The sequence below is a fragment of the Hippopotamus amphibius genome, chromosome 4 (genome assembly GCF_030028045.1).
Source record: "Hippopotamus amphibius kiboko isolate mHipAmp2 chromosome 4, mHipAmp2.hap2, whole genome shotgun sequence".
NCBI lineage: Eukaryota > Metazoa > Chordata > Mammalia > Artiodactyla > Hippopotamidae > Hippopotamus > Hippopotamus amphibius.
The window spans coordinates 6388076-6410913 of NC_080189.1; the positions used below are offsets into that span (position 1 = coordinate 6388076).

General features: G+C 42.4%; 1 protein-coding gene across 2 annotated transcripts; it reads left to right on the forward strand.

Annotated features, from left to right (window-relative positions):
- The first annotated feature begins 6656 nt into the window (after positions 1 to 6656).
- Positions 6657 to 12899, forward strand: LOC130852614 (GTPase IMAP family member 6-like). 2 transcript variants are annotated; one of them, XM_057733750.1, is made up of 4 exons: positions 6657 to 6696; positions 7146 to 7252; positions 9298 to 9382; positions 11720 to 12899. In XM_057733750.1, exons 2-4 carry the CDS (start codon positions 7154 to 7156, stop codon positions 12508 to 12510), a joined length of 975 nt encoding a protein of 324 aa, XP_057589733.1. In that variant the 5' UTR covers positions 6657 to 6696; positions 7146 to 7153; the 3' UTR covers positions 12511 to 12899. The 2 variants fall into 2 exon arrangements, with proteins under 2 accessions (XP_057589733.1, XP_057589732.1); XM_057733749.1 differs by lacking the exon at positions 6657 to 6696 and having other exon boundaries at positions 7017 to 7252.
- The last annotated feature ends 9939 nt before the right edge of the window (positions 12900 to 22838 follow it).

Here is a 22838-nt window from a genome sequence, read left to right on the forward strand (position 1 = left end):
GAACATGTAATCCATTTACATTTAAGGTGATTATTGACATATATGTTCCTATTACCATTTTCTTAATTGTTTTGAGTTTGTTTTTGTAGGTCTTTTCATTCTCTTTTGTTTCCTACTTAGAGAAGTTCCTTTATCAATTGTTGTAAGGCTGGTTTGGTGGTGCTGAATTCTCTTAACTTTTGCTTATCTGTAAAGCTTTTGATTTCTCCTTCGAATCTGAATGAGATTCTTGCTGGATAGAGTATTCTTGGCTGTAGGTTTTTCTCTTCCAAGACTTTCAGTATATCCTGCCTCTCCCTTCTGGCCTGCAGAGTTTCTGCAGAGAGATCAGCTGTTATCCTTATGGGTTTTCCCTTATATGTTATTTGTTGCTTTTCTCTTGCTGCTTTTAATATTTTTTCTTTGTGTTTAATTTTTGTTAGTTTGATTAATATGTGCCTTGGTGTATTTCTCCTTTGGTTTATTCTGTATGGGACTCTCTGTGCTTCTTGGACTTGATTAATTATTTCCTTTCCCATGTTGGGGAAGTTTTCCACTATAACCTCCTCAAATATTTCCTAAGACCCTTTCTTTTTTCATCTTCTTCTGGGATGCCTATGATTCGAATGTTGGTGCACTTAATGTTGTCACCAAATTCTCTGAGACTGTCTTCCATTCTTTTTATTCTTTTTTCTTTTTCATGCTCTGTGGCAGTTATTTCCCCCATTCTATCTTCCAACTCACTTATTCATTCTTCTGCCTCAGTTATTCTGCTGTTTATACCATCTAGAATATTTTTAATTTTTGTTATTTTGTTATCTATTAAAGTTTGTTTGCTCTTTAGTTCTTCTAGGTCCTTATTAACTGTTTCTTGCATTTTCTCTATTTTGTTATTGTGATTTTGAATCATCTTTACTATCATAACTCTGAATTATTTTTCAGGCGATTTCCCTATTTCCTCTTTATTTATTTGGTCTTGTGTATTTTTACCTTGTTCCTTCATCTGTGACACATTTTTTTGTCATCTCATTTCCCCCCCACTTTGCATGGGCGGGATTGTGTTCCTGCTGGGTCTTGGGGTTAAGTTTGCGAACCTTTGGGAGACCTCACAGCAAAGGATATTCCCTGGGAACTGGGTTTCCCTGTTAGTCCAATGTTTTGGACTCTGAGCTTCCACCTCAGGAGCACAGGCCTGACACTGGGCCGGTTGCTGTGGGGTTTCTGCGATCTGCTTGTGCCTCAGGTTCCCTGCTGACTTCTGGTAACTGTTCTATTTGTGGGGAGATGCCTATTTTTTTATATGTAGTAGTTTGTACTGCTAATTCTAAACTACTAATTTATCCTTCCACTCCCTGCTTTCCCTCTAGTAACTGTAAGTTTGTTTTCTGTGTCTGTGAATCTATTATGTTTTTTAAATAAGTTCATTTGTGTCATTTTTTGGTAGACTTCACATATAAGTGATATCATATAATATTTGTCTTTCTCTGACTTAATTCACTTAGTATGATAATCTCTAGGTCCATCCATATTCTGCAGATGGCATTATTTCATTCTTTTTTTTATGGCTGAGTAATATCCCATTGTGTGTGTGTGTGTGTGTGTGTGTGTGTGTATACATATATATGTGTATATATATATATTCAAAATCTTTATCCACTTGTTTGTTGATGGACATTTAGGTTGCTTCCATGTCTTGCCTGTTGTGAATCTTGCTGCTATAAACATTGGGGTGCATGTTTCTTTTCAAATTAGAGTTTTGTGTTTTCCAGATATAGGCCCAGGAGTGGGATTGCAGGATCACATGGTAACCCCATTTTTAGTTTTTAAATGAACTGCCATACTGTCCTCCATAGTGGCTGCACCAATTTACATTCCCACGAACACTGCAGGATGGTTCCCTTTTCTCCACACCCGCTGCAGTGTTATTATTTGTAGACTTTTTGATGCTGGTGAAATGCCCCACATTTTGCTCCCCAGTCGAGTGTATGCTCCAGTCTGCTCCTGAGGCCACCCCCACCACCTTTTCAGGACTGAAGCCCTGGTTTCCCAGCTGATAGGAGTGTTGATGGCTGGTAACTCACAGCTGACCCCCTCCCCATAACCTTAAGGCATCCCCTCAGGATTACTCTCAGCTGAAGAGATTCAGCTCCTCTAAGATTGTTCTCCCATTCCCAGGGCTGTCCCATCTCATGTCTGCTCCATGTAGAGGTATAAGGCCCCAGTTTGGGACAGCTCTGCACTGCCATCGTAGCTCCAGCTCCTGGTGAGGTTGACTGAGGCCTTCGCCATGACGCATCACAGCCCAGTGTCTCCTCCTGCCCCATCCTGCTTCCTTCATCTCCCCCAGGTTTTGAGCCCAAGAGCGCTCCTGAGTACATTTCACGCACGCACATTTTTATCTCAGAACCTGCTCCTGGTGAACTCAGCCAGCGACACTCACGGAAGCACTCAGTGCAACTTTCCTCCCTGAGTTGAGTGGGAAGTGGGGAAGAATTGGGGAGGAGGGGTCCTGGCTTAGCATCGTGTGGACCCAGGTTGTGGAATGTAGGGCTGGGGGCATTTCCTGGTGACTGCATCCTGTGGGATTATTTTAGTCCTTCTGCAAGCTGGCTGTCTTTCCAGGTATATTTTCATCTGTACTTTAGAACCAACTTCTCTATCCAGTATAAAAAAACAAAATTACAGGCACCTTTAGAAAAATTGGCCTTGAAGGAAATGCATCAGTAACCAAGGAAGAGTGAACCGATACTTTCATGATAGCTTTCTTCCCAGGCCGCTCATACACTTGCATTTTTTGGTCTATATGCTTGCGTGTGTTCATTAGTCACTTTCTTCTTTTTGTTCTCAATTTTAAGTTTTTGTGAAGTATAGTATTAACAGAGGAAAGGGCTCATGAAAGTTCATAGCTCACTAAATTGTCAATTGTCACAAATGGAACACATCCAAGTAACAAGCACTCAGCTCAAGACACAAAATGTTTTTGGCATCCCAAAGGCCCCTTATACTCACTAGGGGTGACCTCTCACTGAACTTGTAGGAGTGTAGATTAGTTTTATTTGTTCTGATACTTTATATGGATGAAATCATGCACTATATATTCTTCTGTATCTGGCTTTTTTTGGCTTAAGATTATGTTTTGAGATGTATCCATGTGGTTATATGTAGCAATAAATTGTGTATTTTCATTGCTATATACTATTCCATTGTAGGAATATAATGCAATGTACGTAATTTGTAATATGAAGATATAACGTATATAATTAACCCCATTAAGTCGGGCCATACTGTTTTTGCTTTTTCATTTTAAAACCATTTTCTCAGCTATTTTCTTTTCCAGACTTTATTCGGGTACAATTGGCAAATTATAATTATATATATTTAACATATAGAACTTGATGATTTGATATATACATTGTGAAATAGTCACCACAATCAAGCTAATTAACATATCCATCACCTCAATAGATACCATTTTCCTTTCTTTCTTTCTTTTTTCTGGTGAGGGCATTTACACTGTTTCCAGGTTTTTGCTATTCTGTGTATACCACTATAAATATTGTAGACATTACATTTTGTTGGTGTACGCACACATTTCTGTTGGATGTGAACCTTTGGGTAGAATGGTGAATGTTGACTTTGTGTATGTAATATTCAGGTTTGTGAGATACCACACAGAGGTTTCCAAAGTGATTCTACTAAAACACATTTTCACTAAACATGGGAGAGTGCGGTTTGTTTCATATACTCAGAAGTTTACCTAAGTTTTCTTTATTAGATTTTTTACACAATTTAAAATTTTATTCTCAGGCTTCTTATTTTTTTGTTGTTGTTTTAAAAATCACAAGTTATAGCTAATTGGCTATTGTTTGTGTGTTAGACAGTTTTTATGGTTTTTATTTAATTTTGTATCCATCAATTTACCAAATTCTCCTATTGTTTATAGTAGTTTATCAGTTTAATCTCTTGATTTTTCCCAAATATATAATCACAGCATCTACAAATAATGACAATTTCACATCCACGTTTACATGTCTTATACATTGCAGCTTCTTTGTTTTGTTTTTGCTATTGCTTGCCTTTTTTAAAACTTAATGTTAATTTTTATTGGAATAAACTTGATTTACAATGTCATCGTTGTTTAGGTGTACAAGATCTTGTCCAGTTATACAAATACACATATGTATTCCTCATCAGTGACCTTTTTTTTTCCGATATTTATTGGAATATAACAGTTTTACACTGTTGTGCCAATTTCTGCTGTACCACAAAGTGAATCAGCTGTATTTATACATATATCCCCACATCCCCTCCCTCCCGCGACTCCCTCCCACCCTCCCTATCCCGGTCCTCTAAATCATCACCCTTCATCAAGTTTACCTCCCTGTGTTATGCAGCAGCTTCCCACTAGCTATCTATTTTACATTTGGTAGTGTATATATGTCAATGCTACTCTCTCATTTCGTCCCAGCTTCCCCTTTGCCCCCCACCCCATGTGCTTAAGTCCGTTCTCAACATCTGTATCTTTATTCTTCCTCTACCACTGAGTTCATCAGTATCATTTTTTTAGATTCCATATATATGTGTTCACATATGGTATTTATTTTTCTCTTTCTGACTTACTTCACTCCATATGACAAACTCTAGGTCCAGCCACCTCACTACAAACAATTCAGTTTCATTCCTTTTTATGGCTGAGTAATATTCCATTGTATATACATGCCACGTCTTCTTTATCCATTCATCTGTTGATGGGCATTTAGGTTGTTTCCATGTCCTGGCTATTGTAATAATGCTGCAGTGAACATTGTGGTACATGTATCTTTTTGAATTATGATTTTCTCCAGGTATATGCCCAGTAGTGGGATTGCTGGGTCATATGGTAGTGCTATTTTTAGTTTTTTAAGGAAACTCTGAACTGTTTTCCACAGTGGCTGTACCAATTTACATTCCCACCAACTGTGTAGGAGGGTGCCCTTTCCTCTGCATCCTCTCCAGCATTTATTGTTCCTAGATTTTTTGATGATGGCCAGTCTGGCTAGTGTGAGGTGATACCTCATTGTGGTTTTGACTTTTATTTCTCTAGTGATTAGTGATGTTGAGCATCTTTTCATGTGTTTGTTGGCCATCTGTATGTCTTCTTTGGAGAAATGTCTGTTTAGGTCTTCAGACCATTTTTGGATTGGGTTGTTTGCTTTTGTGATATTGAGCTGCATGAGCTGCTTATATATTTTAAAGATTAATCTTTGCCAGTTGCTTCATTGGCAAATATTTTCTCCCACTCTGAGGGTTGTCTTCTCATCATATTTATGGTTTCCTTTGCTGTGCAAAAACTTTTGTTTCATTAGGTCACATTCATTTATTTTTGTTTTTATTTCTCTTACTCTAGGAGGTAGATCAAGAAAGATCTTGCTGTCATTTATGTCATAGAGTGTTCTGCCTATGTTTTCTTCTAAGAATTTTATAGTGTCTGGCCTTACATTTAGGTCTTTGATCCATTTTGAGTTTTTTTGTGTGTATTGTGTTAGGGAATGTTCTAAATTCATTCTTTTACAAGTAGCCATCCAGTTTTCCCAGCACCACGTATTGAACAAGCTGTCTTTTCGCCATTGTATATTCTTGCCTCCTTTGTCAAAGATAAGGTGACCATATGCAAGTGGATTTACCTCTGGGCTTTCTATCCTGTTGCACTGATCTATATTTCTGTTTTTGTGCCAGTACCATACTGTCTTGATTACTGTAGCTTTGTAGTATATTCTGATGTCAGGGAGGGTTTCAGTATCTATTTCCTCTAGAAAAAAGTTTAAAATAGTGTTAATAGTGAACATTTTGATCCTCCAAACCACCATTAAACCTCCAAAATCTTTTTCAAAATCATTTTATTAATGGAATACACTTCCTGAGAAATCTTTTGGGTCCAGCTCTTTGCAGCAGTTCCAGAGAACAAAGGTGGAATGAAGCATTCAAGTAACTAAAAAAAGTTCTTCCAGGCCAGAGCATAGAAGAAAGGAAAGATCCTGGATAAAATGAGGTGGGAAAGGTGGGAAGTGACCATACTTGGCCATATCACCTAAAAAGGGAGAAAAGGAGGAAAAGGTAAAAAAAGAAATTGTGATGCTCACAGCCCAGGAACAAGGTAAAGACTCACTGAGAGAGTGAGATCAATCCCACGATGATGCTTCCCCTGCTTCACTCCCTCCCCGATATCAACAAGACTCCAGTATGAAAACAGTGAGTTAAAGCTGAGACAACAGCAAGGCAGAAGCTCTGTTTAAGAAGGGGTTTTAGGGAAACCCACAGACAATGGGGGAGACAAAACAAGGGCACTAGAGGAAACTGAAGCTACAGCAAACATTGAACACAGCCCAGCTTCAAGCCTCATCAACATAAAATCTCCCACCACAGGCCTATTCACCTCATTCCTAATATCTGATATATCATGACCTGCCTTCAACAACATAACAGGGTGTGCCAAAAGGCAGGAGAAAACACACAACGCAAACATTAGAACCAGACTCAGATGTGACAAAGATTTTGGCATTTGCAGACACAGAATGTGTGTGTGTGTACACATGTATAAGGAGAGACTTATTATAAAGAACTGGCTTGTATGGCTCAAGGGATTATGGAGCTGACAAGTCCGAAGATGTAGGGTCAGCAAACTGGAGACCCTGGAGAGCCAGTGGAGCGGCTGCAGGAGGAGCTTGGGGAGAAGAGACAGTGAGTATCTGTCATGATGGGGAAGGCAGAGGATGTGTGTAGGAAGTGGGAAATTCTCAAAAAAGGGAGGAAAGCAGTAAAAAGTCATTGCCCTGGCACAACATTTTCTGAAAGATCTGCTGCTTTGCTTTAAGCCTGTGAGTTCTAGTTGTCCGAGTTCAGGATAAACAAATAACAACATGCATGTTCCTGTTTCTCCTGTCGATATCATCAAGGCTGCAGACAACATGCAGCCGGCAGAGCTTTCTGAGCCGGAGGGGAGGGGTGGAGGGGGAGCCTGGCCTGGGTGCTCCTACCACTTCCTCTTTCTTCCCCTCCCAGCTGACGGCTGTGTTTTCATGGCCAGTTCTTGAGCTGAGCTTTCAGATCACATTTGGCTGAAAAAATATCAGCTATGTCCTCTCTATATTCATACACCTGGGACACTTTCCTTTACCTCCTGCATTCAGCCTCCAATATGTCAGCTCTAAAAGGAAAAACAAAGAATTCACCAGAAGACGCGATGCCGGGAGACACAAAACATGGCCATTCCTCTGGCCCAGCGGGCGGCGGGGTGGTAAGTCCCAGTGTGTGATGACTGTGTGTATTGTGTGTTTGTGTGTGTGTGTTGTGTTTGAGAGGGTGTTGTGGGGGTGCCGTGGGTAGTATGTTTATGTGCATGTGTGTGTGTGTGTGTCTCTATGTGTGTAGGTGAGCATATGTGTGTTTTCTGTGTGTGTTCTGTTTCTGTGTGTGTTGTCTGTATTTTTAGATGTGTGTTTGTGAGTGTATGTGTGTGAATGTTGCATGTGTCTTATGTTTGTGTGTGTGTGCTGTGTGTGTTGTGTGTGTGTTTGTGTTTTCATGTGTTTGTGGGTATGTGTGTGTTCATGCATGTTGTGTGTGTGCGTGCTGTGTTTGTGTGTTTGTACCTTTGTGAGTGTATGTGTGTAAGTAGTGTGTGTGTAAGTAGTGTGTGTTCATATGTTTGTGAATGTGTGTGTGTGTGCACGCACGTGCTTGAGGCACAACAGGAGGAACCAGGGCTACAAAGTCAGGAGAACCTTGTACCCTTTGTGTTCTACCTGGAACCCACTGCTTACTCTTGGGCAAGACGCTTCTCTGAGTTTCATTTTTCTCCTGGGAAACCTCACAAGGGTGACATAGCCGCTCCGTGTTGGAGACAAAAACTGTGGCATGTGGCACACGTGTGATGCCCTGTTGGGCAGGGTGTAGGGTGAGGCAGCCAGGGGCCGGCAGACTCGCTCTTTGGGTGCGAGGGTGGAGCCCAGGGTCTGCCTCACCCGCCTGCCCTGGTCCCGGCCGGGTCTGTATCTGCTGCCTCACCACCCTTCTCTCTAAAGGAGGAAGGAGGTTTCCTGGGTGAGGTTCTGCCTCCGTTTCCACCAAAGATGTAGAGGTACCAAGGACAAAGAGATTCTCTCCACTTTGCAGGGACAGGAAGCCCTTTCAAGAAGTAAAAGCCTGCGTCCTCACAAGAACGCTGCTGACCAGTCTGGGGGAAGATGTTCACCTGGCCTGGTCACTCTCGTCCTGGAAAGTCACCAAACCTACTGGCTGGGTCCACTCTCAGCCTGGCACGTTAGAGCCGACATCACTGAACCCCAGTCCTGCGGCCGCAGCCACACGGCCTCCCCCGGCCTTGGTGCTGGCAAGGACTGTGGTGGTGGCCAGCTTAGCAGAGAGCCTTAGCCCCCCAGAGGTGTTGTGGCGATGGCAAAGCTACGTCTACGGAAGTCTCCCCGGAGTTAGGTTTCCCTACAACTCAGAGCCTGTATCTGGCGACAGTCATCTGGCTGTGATTGTCTCAGAGTGTCCTACACATTCCAGAAAAATGGTCAAAGGGCCATGCGGTTGCCTCCCCATCCCACAGAGAACACCAAGCAGCTATAACACGACAAGCTCCTGAAACAGGGACCCATGTTGGTCCGCGGGGTGGCACGGATGGAAGGCAGGATACTGCTCTCTGCTTAGGATGACGGGAGTTCCTGGGGGGGTGACAGGGCCCTCCTTTGCTAAGAGGACTAGGAATTGCTCTAGAAAATGTCATAAAATGTGTTGGACTCTTCTAGAGGGAAGAGATCTCAGGAACATGTAGCTCGGGCCCAGCGTTCACACCACTGGGGACACTGATGTCCAGGCAGTGCGACCACCCTAGGCTGTGGTCTGGAGATGAGTGCTGAGGTCTCGGGGTCCCAGCAGGACCAGGACTGGGCCCCAGGTGGAGAGGGAGCCTGTGCATGTCTGCCGTCCTCCTCACTGCCCAGCTCTTGGCCTCTGCAGCTCTCACTGCCAGGCTCTCCCCACAGATCATTCTGGCCCTAAGAGCCCCTCACCAGCCCCTCCAGCACCTTCCTGCTCACATCCCCAAGCATGCTGGCCACTGCTCCCAGGACAGTATCTGTCAGGACACATCTCTGATCCTTTCTCCCCATCACAGAATTGCCCCAAAGGGAGACCACAGTGCATGGGGAGAAAGGGGGAAACAGGGTCCCTAAAGGAGGTAGAAGTTGTCTTAGACTCCCCCTCATTCAGTCTGCTCCCCTAAAAACCAATACAAACAAGTTCGTTTTGGTAAGACATATTATTATTTTTTTCTAGCTGGAGGAAGAAGAATTCGAAATCCTTCTCCCAGAGAATCCTGAAGAAGGGCTGTCTCAAGATGCTACACAAGACTGGTTAGGAGGTAAAACAACTTTCTTGCAGATGTGAACTTGAGAGAGGCGTGGCTGGGGGATGTGTGAGGAGCAGGGGTGCGCTGGGAGAGGCAGCAGGAGTCCTGCCTCTCAGAGATTTGCCCACTTGGGTAGCCGTCAGAAGGCATGTGGGTTGGGTCTCTCTTCAACTTGGCCAGATAGGAGGGAAATGTCCTTGATGGGCACAGTAGGCCAAAGGGGGTGAGAGACAGCACCAAATGCCCCTTCACTGAGTCTCAGGAAGGATGTGCTGAGTGGGTGTGACAGATGACTCGCCCGAGGCCCTGGTGTGGGAGTCGTGCTGGCTCAAGTGTGAGAGCTCTCGGGGTCCCCAGGGCTGCAAAGCACTAGGGAACCCCAGCAGGATGCACTCAGTTGCCCCCAGGACCTGGCTCTGTCTTTCCAAGGGGCTCCCTCCCCCCAAAAGCTGTTGCATCACAGCCAGGAGCTTAACTTCTGTGGGCTCCACTTCGCCATCTAGCCTGAGGAGCCAGAATTTAGGCATTTAGGAAGGCTGGAAATCATCCACTTTCCTGGCCAGAAGAATTAATTTGTGATTCATCATGCATTTCAACAGAACTGATTTTTTTTACTATGAGAACTTCAATGACCTGAGCCATTGGGAGAAAGCCATATTAATAAGCTGCATAGGGCAAGTACAAGTGCTGACACCTGATTTCCCCTGTTTTGTAGCAATCGAGATTGTTATTTTAAAAATCCTCTTCAGAGCTCAAGGGGTGTATTTTGCTTGAAAGTCCAATGGCATGGGTGCCTCCAGGCTTGCCCAAACGGGAGACCACTGTCTTCCTCCAGCTTTGCATTGGAGGGTGAAGATCAACATCGCACCTTCCCTGCTTCTGCGAAACTCCCACCTATTCACTCAAATTCCTTTCAAGCCACCTGAGGGAAGCTGGAGGGAGCCAATAGCATCCAGTCAGAATTGGTCGGTGGGTCAGCCAGCCGAGGGAGAAAGGCAGGAAGAACATGCTTCTGGGAGATTTGGAAGAGGGCTGTGCCAATCCTGCCTTCAGGAGGCTGAGGGCTCTGTCACTGAGACACATCAATGTCTTCGATGGCGACAGACTTGGAAACCAGGTAGGGTTTGGCCCTCCTCTACCTGCTCTGGGTCCTGGGACCTGTGAGACCAGGAGAAGGGAATTCCCTTCCTGCCCTCCAGCCCCGGGCATGTCTAAAAATCTGGACATGGGTTTCTGAGTGCTAGATGGGCATGACGAATCTTCTCTCCGCTGATGGTTCTGATGTGCCCGTGGGTGAGAATGTGTAGCCCAAACATCAAGGGTGCAGCTGAAGAACGTGACCCCAGTGTGCAGCTGGGCTGTGGAGCTGGGCGTCTGGGTGAACAGACCCCAGCCTCACAACACTCCTTGTTGGGAACACTGAAGGTACTGGGACGCGGTCGATCACGTCAGGGAGAGGACAGACACGGAGGCTGCATGCTTTCAGTTTCACTACTCTTCCTGAGAAGGGTCTCCAATCACAGGTATTCGAGAAGCTCAGGGTCCCAGGTCATGATGGGATGATTCCTACACGAGTGAGAACAGGTGACCCTGAGGAGAAGTTTCAAAACCTAAACATGAAATGTAGCATTCTACTATCTGAGTCGGCAAGTCCACTTCTGGGAATACATCCCATAGAACTGAAACAGATCTTGAACACATGTGCACTAAGCTTCATAGCAGCATTGTCCACAGTAGTAAAAAGGAGGAAACAACCCCAAAGTCCACATATATGTGAATAAACAAAATGTGGTCTACACCTACAGTGGAGTATTACTCAGTCTTAAAAAGGAAGGAAACTCTGACGCCTGCTACAACACAGGTGAACCTCGAAAACATTATGCTAAGTGACATAAGCCAGACACAATAGGGCAAATATTGCCTGATTCCACTCCTATGAGGTCCCTGGAATCGTCAAACACATAGAGACAGAAAGAATAGTGGTTATCAGGTGTTGGGGGAGGGAAGAATGGGAAGTTAGTGTTTAACAGTGAGAGCGGTTCAGTTTGGGAAGATGGAAAATTCTTCTTTTGCATAGTGGTGATGACTGCGCGACAATGTGAAGTACTTAATGCGACACCTAAAAATGGTTAAAATGGTAAATTTTATGTTGTGTATATTCTACCATAATTTTTTCCTAAAAGTTAAAAAAAGAGACAGGGAGAGAAAGAAGGTGAGGCTAGGGCACGTCTCTGAGGCAGACACTGGTCTTCCTTTCTCCTGCCTGCACCTGGACATTCTGCCTCTGGTGAGGCTAAAGCGGGTGGGTGGGCTCTAACTCCGCTCCCCACCTTCTCTTGATGCTTCCAGGGCTGAGGGAGGATGCAGGGACCCCGCAGAGGCTGAGGCTCATCCTGGTGGGAAAACCCGGAAGCGGGAAAAGCGCGACAGGAAACAGCATCCTCGGCCAGAAAGTGTTCGAGTCCAAGGTCAGCGCTAGACCGGTGACCACGGCCTTCCAGCGGGGGTGCCGAGCGTGGGCGGGGAAGGAGCTCGAGGTCATCGACACCCCCGACATCCTGTGCCCTCGGGCGGCGCTGCAAGGGACCGCTCAGGGCATCTGCGAAGCCATCGCCTTCTTGCTGCGGCCCCACGCGGTGCTCCTGGTGACCCAGCTGGGCCGGTTCACCGAGGAGGATCAGCAGGCGGCCAGGCGCCTCCAGGAGGTCTTCGGGGAGGGCATCCTGGCCCGCACCGTCCTGGTGTTCACGCGGAAGGAAGACCTGGACGGCGGCTCCCTGGAAGAGTACCTGCGAGGGACCAACAACCGGGAGCTGGCCAAGCTGGATGTCCTCTGTGAGCGGCGACACTGTGGCTTCAACAACAAGGTGCAGGGGGCAGAGCAGGAGGCCCAGCTGAAGGAGCTCATGGCACAAATCGAATGCGTCCTGTGGGAACACGAAGGCCGTTCCTACAGCAACCAGGCTCACCGTTACTCCCTGCACAACCTTCTGCTCCAGCAGGAGGGAGAGGGGCAGGTCCTCCAAGGCCAGGGCTCCGCGAAAGGGCCCAGCGAGGAGTCCTGGCTGCAGGGACTGTGCCAAATCCAGAGGGAATCTGAGCACACTCACAGGCAGCTGCTGGAGAGGGCGCCCATCTGAGATGCGCTGGGTTTCAGCAAGCCACTGCTGCTTCCTCCAGCCTAGCTCAGCCCCTGAGTCTGGCTTCCAGCCCCTCACTCGCTCTCCCCATCGCAGGGGTCACTGGCGCTCCCAGGCTCCAGGGCAGCGTCTGGTGTGGCGAGCGGTGTGTGGGCTCCCGAGTTCCCAGGTCCTTCATCACACCTTCCAGAACACGCGGGCCTTCGCTGCTCTGTGAGCCTCCATCCTCACTTCTCATTTGCATTGTGTTCCTGCAAAAGAACACTGATAGAACCAAAGCTTCCTGAGGGCAGGCCCGTGCCCCATTTGTCTATGTAACCCGCACAGCATCCTCGCCACTGGAGTCCCTGCTTAAACTTTTTTTTGTTTTGTTTTGTTTTAGAACTTTTATGGAGATATAATTGACATACAATAAACTACATATATTTAAAGTGTACAATTTGATATTTTTTTCTTGTTAGTAATATATATATGGTAATCCCAATCTCCCAGTTCATCCCAACACCCCCCCCCCCCCAACTTGGTGTCCATATGTTTATTCTCTACATCTGCATCTCTGTTCCTGCCTTGAAACTGGCTGATCTGTGCCTTTTTTCTATATTCTGTGTATATGCATTAATATAAGGTATTTGTTTTTCTCTTTCTGACTTATTTCACTCTGTGTGACAGTCTCTAGGTCCATCCATGTTTCTACAAATGTCCCAATTTTGTTCCTTTTTACAGGTGAGTAATATTTCATTGTATATATGTACCACATCTTCTTTATCCATTCGTCTGTTGATGGACATTTAGGTTGCTTTTGTGTGCTGGCTGTTGTAAATAGTGCTTCAGGGAACACTGGGTTCATGTATCTTTTTGAATTATGGTTTTCTGTGGGTATATGCCCTGTAGTGGGATTGCTGGGTCATATGGTAATTCCATTTTTAGTTTTTTAAGGAACTTCCATATTATTCTCCATAGTTCCATTTTCTCCAGACCTTCTCCAGCATTTACTGTTTGTAGATTTTCTCATGATGCCCATTCTAACTGATGTGAGGTGATACCTCATTGTAGTTTTGATTTGCATTTCTCTAGTAATTAGTGATGTTGAGCAGCTTTTCATGTGCCTCTTGGCCATCTGTATGTCTTCTTTGAGAAATGCCTATTTAGGTCTTCTGCCCATTTTTTGATTGGGTTGTTTGTTTTTTTGGTATTGAGCTGCATGAACTGTTTATATATTTTGGAGATTAATCCTTTGTCTGTTGATTCTTTTGCAAATATTTTCTCCCCTTCTGTGGGTTGTCTTTTCATCTTGCTTATAGTTTCCTTTGCTGTACATAAGCTTTTAAGTTTCATTAGGTGCCACTTATTTATTTTTGTTTTTATTTCCATTACTCTAGGAGGTGGATCAAAAAGGGTCTTGCTGTGATTTATGTCAAAGAGTGTTCTTCCTTTGTTTTCCTCTAAGAGTTTTATAGTGTCAGCCCTTACATTTAGGTCTTTAATCAATTCTGAGTTTATTTTTGTGTATGGTGTTAGGAAGTGTTCTAATTTCATTCTTTGACATGTAGCTGTCCAGTTTTCCCAGCACCACTTATTGAAGAGGCTGTCTTTTCTCCATTGTATATCCTTGCCTCCTTTGTTGTAGGTTCATTGACCATAGTTTATCTCTGGGCTTTCTATCCTGTTCCATTGATCTATATTTCTGTTTTTGTGCCAGTACCATGTTGTCTTGATTACTATAGCTTTGTAGTATAGTCTGAAGTCAGGAAGTCTGATTCCTCCAGCTCTGTTTTTTCCCCTCAAGATTGCTTTTGCTATTTGGGGTCTTTTGTGTCTTCATACAAATTTTAGGATGTTTTTGTCCTAGTTCTGTAAAAAATGCCAGTTGTAATTTGATAGGGATTGCATTGAATCTGTAGATTGCTTTGGGTAGTATAGACATTTTCACAATGTTGATTCTTCCAATCCAAGAACATGGTCTATCTCTCCATCTGTTTGTGTCATCTTTGATTTCTTTCACTAATGTCTTATAGTTTTCTGAGTACAGGTCTTTTACCTCCTTAGTTAGATTTATCGCTAGGTATTTTATTCTTTTTCTTGCTATGGTGAATGGGATTGTTTCTTTAATTTCTCTTCCTGATCGTTCATTGTTAGTGTATAGGAATGAAGAGATTTCTGTGTGTAAATTTTATATGCTGCAGCATTACAAAATTCATTGATTAGCTCAAATAGTTTTCTGGTGGCATCTTTAGGATTTTCTATGTATAGTATCATGTCATCTGCAAACAGTGACAGTTTTACTTCTTTTCCAATTTGGATTCCTTTGATTTCTTTGTCTTCTCTGATTGCTGTGGCAAGGACTTCCAAAGCTAAGTTGAATAGTAGTGGTGAGAATGGACATGCTTGTCTTGTCCCTGATCTTAGAGGGAATGCTTTCAGTTTTTCACCATTGAGAATGATGTTTGCTGTGGGTTTGTCATACATGGCCTTTATTGTCTTGAGGTAGAATCCCTCTATGCCCACCTTCTGGAGAGTTTTTATCATAAATGGGTGTTGAATTTTGTCAAAAGCTTTTTCTGCATCTATTGAAATGATCATGTGGTTTTTATCCTTCAATTTGTTAACATGGTGTATCACATTGATTGATCTGCATATTTTGAAGCATCCTTGCATTCCAGGGAACTGCTTAAACGCTGATGTAGCAAGTCAGTGTGGGATGTCGACCAGGTGACTCTGCATCTCTTGGGCTGTGTCCTTGCCCATTAAAAGGGTCAGGCATGGTGACTTTTAAGGCCCTGCACCATGTGGTTGGGGACAGGCAGTGGGCTGGAGAGGAGGAAGCAAGTAGAAACAGGCGAGGGGTAGAAGGAGCAGTCCTTTTATTCTCTTTTGAAAGGGGCCACCCAATCACAGCCAAGGAGCCCTATGGGACCCTCTTGGGGGGAAGATGAGCAGAGCGGGGCCGGGGTATTCAGGGGGCCAGTTCTGGTCAAGAAATGGAGCCTAGACCTGGCTGCAGGGCATGGAGGCCCGCAGAGGTGCCACGTGGGCTTGGGCAGAGGAGGAGCACTTCCCCGAGGCCGACTTGACTAGGGAGGTCACACACCCGCTCCTGCCCCTTGTGACGCCTGCCATCCGGCATCAGAGAGCAGAGGCGACTTTCAGCCCTGTCGCTGCCTCACCTGCACGCCCTTCCCTTTTCCCTTGAGAGTGGGGAGAAAGTGTGGGTGGGGTGTGTCTGGGTGTGTAGGTGGGTTCCCCAGCAAGGTATTTTGGGGTATAGGATGGAGGGAGGCAGAGAAGAAAGGCAACCTGCAAAGAAAGGAAGCTGGTGAATGATGTAAACGTCCCAGGGAACAGGCTGCCTGGCTGATGGGGAGAGCCCTGCAGTGTGTGGGTGTCATCTTCTTCAGATGCAGTGGCCTCCTAAGAAAGCTTCAGCATTTCTTTTGTTAAAAGATTCAGAAAAGTGTCTCGAGGCAGAACAGAGACTTATTTTGGTGTATGCTTAAGATAGCCTCTGTGCCAGACCCTTTATTAAGTGACCTATTTCCCGCTGAACTGAAACACAACATTTATCATATGTTAAATTTTCATATTCCCTAAGATCTCCTTCAGGACTTTTGATTCTGTTCTTGTCTTCTGGCTTTTCTATTCCTATGTGAATAAAATGATTTGATTAGAGTGGTTTTGATTATAACGTGACACACCGATTTCCTCTCCGGTCTACAGTTTTGTATTCCCTTCATTATTTTCAGGCATTTATTCTTCTATGTGAGAATTAAAATCACTTGTTTAATTTTCATAAAAGAATCTTATTGGGATTCCAGTTGGAATTGTCTTACATTTATGTATTAAATGTGGGAGAATTGGAAGCAAGGTAAGTCAGACAGAGAAAGACAAGTAATGTGCAATATATACCACTTATATGTGGAATCTAAAAAGTCAAACCTGTTTAAAGAAAGAGTAGAACCATGATTACCAGGAGGTGGGGGCCCTAGGGGTAAGACTGATGGTATTTAAGGGTATAAACTTGTAAGAAGTACTAAATAAGCCACAGAAATCTAAGGCACAGTACACTGAATGTAGACAATAATATTGTACTGTAAGTATGTGATGTGAGAAATATTGTTCCAACAGCAAGCATACTGCAATATGCAAATGTACCAAAGTATCACGCTGCACACCTTCAATTTACACAGTGTTAACAGAAGACTTTTGTTACATTAAAAATCTAAAACATAAAATAATTAGAAGAATTGGTAAATGCTTCAAGGATAAGTGAATTAAGGCCATCCTGTTTCTAAGTGAGTAGACTCATGACTGCAGAGCTATTGAAGTAAAAGCTGAAACCATTTGCATTTCCTTTAGGAGAAGATAAATTTCTTTAATTTAGCTACTTTAGTTTGAACTCTGTTGGCTGAATTGATTTTATAATAGAAAATACAAGCACATGACCAAATGACACCCACCCAGTGCCTCTACATGGCAAGTCACTCAGAACACGTCACTCGTAAATATTCTAAAGGAATTATTTTAAATTACATAGAACATGGGGTTTTCTCTCCTTTATTACCAAAAATCAGGGAAGAAACCTCCCACGCCATTTCCAAAGGAGGGATAGATGTTGCTTCATGTCATCACTCCCTCAGCATCAGGGAATGGGGAAGGCATGTGTGGGTATGTTCTGGAAATTCCATGGTCTGTGTACCAGTAAGAAAGAAGTGGTGTGGGTGAGGGCAGGGGTGGGGGAGGAGAGAGGGTTGTCTTGGTGGAGGCTGTGAAAATTGCGAACTTTGGAATTCATTATTCTCAAAAAATACCTCTACACTGGAGCAAAGCATAAGAAACAGAGATTTGGACATTCCGAAAGGCCCAGTGAGTACATGCGCTGCTTCCTCCTTGGTGGGTCAATGTTTTGAATCTCAGGGAAGGTTTCCAGCTCCCAATCCTCCTGTAATAACATTCATACACTATGTAGAGAATTCAAACTAATGAGAATTTTGGAAAACGGTTGGAAGATACTTAGAAGTGACCAAATACAGGGAGACACTAGAAAATACTTGACATTTACATAAGGGGACCATGCAGCTGCCACACTTATATGGCCTTCCCCCTGAGAGCAATTCCCCTTCCTGCTGACCCAGGGCTATTGCTCAAGCAGAAATTCACAGTGACCTGAGAGTAAGAGGATGGAGTTTGAGGGCAGCCAGAGAGGGTAGAAGTTGATGGAGAATTCCCCAAAAGAGCCCCAGAGGGGGTTGGGAGGGAGCGTTAGAAATTCTGCGTATAAACTCCCTTCAATCTTTGACTGACCCATGCACTGCAGTCTCTAAAGGGTCCAGGGGAAACTTTTTTTGGAAGGCTGAAAGAGTTGGTTAGAGATTTCAGCAGTTGCCCTCAGCAGCAAAGACAGATTATGAGATTCTGGTCCACAAAGTATTCCACTGAAATGCCAACGGGAATAAAAATCACACTAGGACTAAGGGACTTGCCATAAAAGAGCAAAATTGAAATAGCCCCTTGTTGATGACATCAAAAACCAAGCCTTCCCAAGTTCAAAGGGATCTGCCAGTAATTTAAGCTTCTGCTGGAGCAAACGCAATACTCTTCCAAAGAGCATAATAATATCCAGAGTCTCTACAGCATTCTATCCACAATATCCTACAAACCAGTAAAAATTCTTCTTGCCTAAATTTCCCTCTTTGCGTGTTTACCTACATCTCACAAGGTTTTGTGTTTTCTGTTTTAACTATCACTCAGTTTACAATATTTTGCATATTCTCCATGGTGTCTTTGTTCACTCATGGATTATCTAGGAGTATGTGTTTAATTTCCAAATATTTGAGTATTTTCTAAAAATTGCAGTATTCCACATAGTAGCCACTGGCCATATGTGGTTACTGAACATGACATGTAGCTGGTACACCTGAGAAACTGAATTTTAAGTTTTCTTTCATGATAATTTGTTTTAATTTAAATTTAAAAACTGAAGCCCTGTAAAATATTATGCCATGAAACACACCTTTGTTGTTTGGGTAGAAATACACTTCACTCTAACTGTTGTATCACATATTATTGCTGTATTGCAATGTAAATTTTGGCCACATTTGTTTCTAGTATGAGCACATACGCACATCATTGATCTAGTCCCTGTCAGAAGATTAATCTTCCTAATACAGTGACGTAATACTTGTATTTGAATACTTTATGTAGACTGCATGAGTTACAGTGATTCCTACCTACATTGTAGTTGTTCATTCAATTTAAATACTGATTATTTTATTTATAACAGTTAAATTAACTTGTAATTTAAAATTAAGTATGGACATAATTGCAAGTTTAAAACGAAGGCATGCTATTGATGCAGAATGAATGCAGATTACTAAGCAGGTACTAAACCTGGAACAGGAGAGTGAAAAAGAGGCTGGAAGCTCTGTTACAACATTCACAATGAATGGCAAATGCAATTTACTGCAGTAAAGCAAAACCAAAAATCAAAACAAAACAAAGAAACAAACAAACAAAAACAAAGCTCTGAGAGACATTTTCAGCAAATATAGACAGTGTTTGATACAATGTTTCCTCTCAACCATCAAAAGCAGATGACAAAACTAGTAACCGAAGCCAGAATTAAATGTCCAATGAAAAATCTCCAGACAACTTTGAACAGGCTCTGAGCTTGTAATTTGGGCCAGCTGTAAAACAGCTTGGATTATTGCTTGAAAAGAAGAATGCTTTTAGTCCGAGAGATGGTGGAAAAAATTATTACTTTGATTATGGAAAGCTTTGTTGCAAATTTTTAAAGAAAAGACTCAAAATTCTAAAGTATATGAAACAAGGAAGACCTTCCATTAAGGCACCAAACAATTGCCCAAAGAAGGCAAGACTTTTAAAATAATTTGAAAGATTAATTGACTTAAGGTTTGAAAAATTACAAGTCTTTTTCTTTAGAGATATATGAGAAGTGTGACTTAAGACACTACCAGAATAATACTTTGAGGATGTCATAAATTTGTCCCAAGTCTATGAAAAGTTGTTGGAAACTCAGGGCAAAAAAAAAAAAAAATCAAATCAAATTATTGGTATAGATATTTTTAAATCTTTTAAAGCTGTCAGAGGAGAATTTTAATAGATATTTGGCACAAATTCCTCATGATGGAAGCACATGCGGTAACCTCCAGTCTCACGCTCGTACTCTGCGCCCCAGAATTCCTGGACCATGCTCTTCTCCACTACTGGACCTTACCTTTATTTTGCCTTTACTCTTTCCAGAAACATTTCATCTCTATCCACTTATATAGAGTATTTGATTAGGAAAGCTGAAGCCAATCTAGGTATTAAAATTAGGATGAACTTTTCTTTTTTCAGTTTTTTATTGGAATATAATTGCTTTACACTGTTGTGTCAGTTTTTTGCTGTACAACAAAGTGAATCAGCTGTATTTATACATATATCTCCATTTCCCCTCCCTCTTGCAACTCCTTCCAACCCTCCCTATCCCACCCCTCTAAGTAATCACCCATCATTAAGTTGATCTCCCTATGTTATGCAGCAATTTCCACTAGCTATCTATTGTACATTTGGTAGTGTATATATGTCAATGCTACTCTCTCACTTCGTCCCAGCTTCCCCTTCACCCCCGGCCCCACCCCCACCCTTGTCCCTTGTCCTCAAGTCTGTTCTGTACATCTGCATCTTTATTCTTGTCCTGTCACTGGGTTCATCAGTACCATTTTTTTAGATTCCATATATATGAGTTAGCATACAGTATTTGTTTTTCTCTTTCTGGCTTACTTCTCTCTGTATAACTGACTCTAGGTCCATCCACCTCACTACAAATTACTCAATTTCATTTCTTTTTATGGCTGAGTAATATTCCATGGTATGTATGTGCCACATCCTCTTTATCCATTCATCTGTTGACGGGCATTTAGGTTGCTTCCATGTCCTGCCTATTGTAAATAGGGCTGCAATGAACATTGTGGTACATGTTTCTTTTTGAATTATGGTTTTCTCAGGGTATATGCCCACGAGTGGGATTGCTGGGTCATATGGTAGTTCTATTGATAGTTTTTTAAGGAACCTCCATGCTGTTTTCCATAGTGGCTGTACCAATTTACATTCCCACAAATACTGCAGGAGGGTGCACTTTTCTCTGCACCCTTTCCAGCATTTATTGTTTCTAGATTTTTTGATGATGGCCATTCTAACTGGTGTGAGGCGATACCTCATTGTGGCTTTGACATGCATTTCTCTAGTGATTAGTGATGTTGAGCATATTTTCATGTGTTTGTTAGCCATCTGCATGTCTTCTTTGGAGAAATGTCTATTTAGGTCTTCTCCCCATTTGTGGATTGGGTTATTTGCTTTTTTGGTATTAAGCTGCATGAGCTGCTTGTATATTTTGGAGATTAGTCCTTTGTCCATTGCTTCATTGGCAAATATATTCTCCCGTTCTGAGGGCTGTCTTCTTGTCTTGTTTATGGTTTCTTTTGCTGTGCAAAAGCTTTTAAGTTTCATTAGGTCCCATTTGTTTATTTTTGATTCTATTTCCATTTTTCTAGGAAGTGGGTCAAAAAGGATCTTGCATTGGTTTATGTAATAGAATGTTCTGCCTATGTTTTCCTCTAAGAGTTTTATAGTGTCTGGCTTTACATTTATGTCTTTAATCCATTTTGAGTTTATTTTTGTGTATGGTGTTAGGAAGTATTCTAATTTCATTCTTTTACATGTAGCTGTACAATTTTCCTAGCACCATGTATTAAAGAGTCTGTCTTTTTTCCATTTTACATTCTTGCCTCCTTTGTCAAAGATAAGGTGCCCATATGTGTATGGATTTATCTCTGGGCTCTCTATTGTGTTCCATTGATCTATATTTGTATTTTTGTGCCAGTACCATACTGTCTTGATCACTGTAGCCTTGTAGTATAGTTTGAAATCAGGAAGCCTGATTCCACCAACTCTGTCTTTCCTTCTCAAGTTTCTTCTGGCTATTCGAGGTCTTTTGTGTTTCCATACAAATTGAAAATTTCTTGTTCTGGTTCTGTGAAAAATGCCATTGGTAATTTGATCAGGATTGCTTTGAATCTGTAAATTGCTTTGGGTAGTATAGTCATTTTCACAATGTTGATTCTTCCAATCCAAGAACATGGTATGTCCCTCCATCTGTTTGTATCTTCTTTGATTTCTTTCATCAGTGTCTTATAGTTTTCTGCATACATGTCTTTTGCCTCCTTAGGTAGATTTATTCCTAGGTATTTTCTTCTTGTTGTTGCAGTGGTAAATGGAAGAGTTTCCTTAATTTCTCTTTCTGCTCTTCCATTGTTAGTGTATAAGAATGCAAGAGATTTCTGCACATTAATTTTGTATGTTGCTACTTTACTAAATTCATCAATTAGTGCTAGCAGTTTTCTGGAAGAATCTTTAGGGTTTTCTATGTATAATATCATGTCATTTGCAAAGAGTGACAATTTTACTTCTTTTCCAATTTGTATTCCTTTTATTTCATTTTCTTCTCTGATTGCTGTGGGTAAAACTTCCACAACTATGTTGAATAATAATGGTGAGAGTGGGCACCCCTGTTTTGTTCCTGTTCTTAGAGGGAGAGCTTTCAATTTTTCACCATTTAGAATGATGTTGGCTGTTGGTTTGTCATATATGGCTTTTATTATGTTGAGGTAATTTCCTTCTATGCCCATTTTCTGGAGAGTTTTTATCATAAATGGGTGTTGAATTTTGTCAAAAGCTTTTTCTGCATCTATGGAGATGATCATATGATTTTTTTTCCTTCAATTTGTTAACATGATGTATCACATTGATGGATTTGCATGTATTGAAGAATCCTTGCATCCCAGGGATAAACCCCACTTGATCATGGTGTATGATCTTTTTCATGTGCTGTTGGATTCTGTTAGCTAGTATTTTATCGAGGATTTTTGCATCTGTATTCATCAGAGATATTGGCATATAATTTTCTTTTTTTGTGACATCTTTGCCTGGTTTTGGTAGCAGGGTGACGGTGGCCTCGTAGAATGAGTTTGGGAGTGTTCCTCCTTCTGCTATATTTTGGAAGAGTTTGAGAAGGATAGATGTTAGCTCTTCTCCAAATGTTTGATAGAATTCTCCTGTGAAGCCATCTTGCCCTGGGCTTTCGTATGTTGGGAGATTTTAAATTACAGTCTCAATTTCCGTACTTGTGATTGGTCTGTTCATATTTTCTATTTCTTCCTGGTTCAGTCTTGAAAGATTGTCCTTTTCTAAGAACTTATCCACTTTTTCCAGTTTATCCAATTTATTGGCATATAGTTGCTTGTAATAGTCTCTCATGATCTTTTGTATTTCTG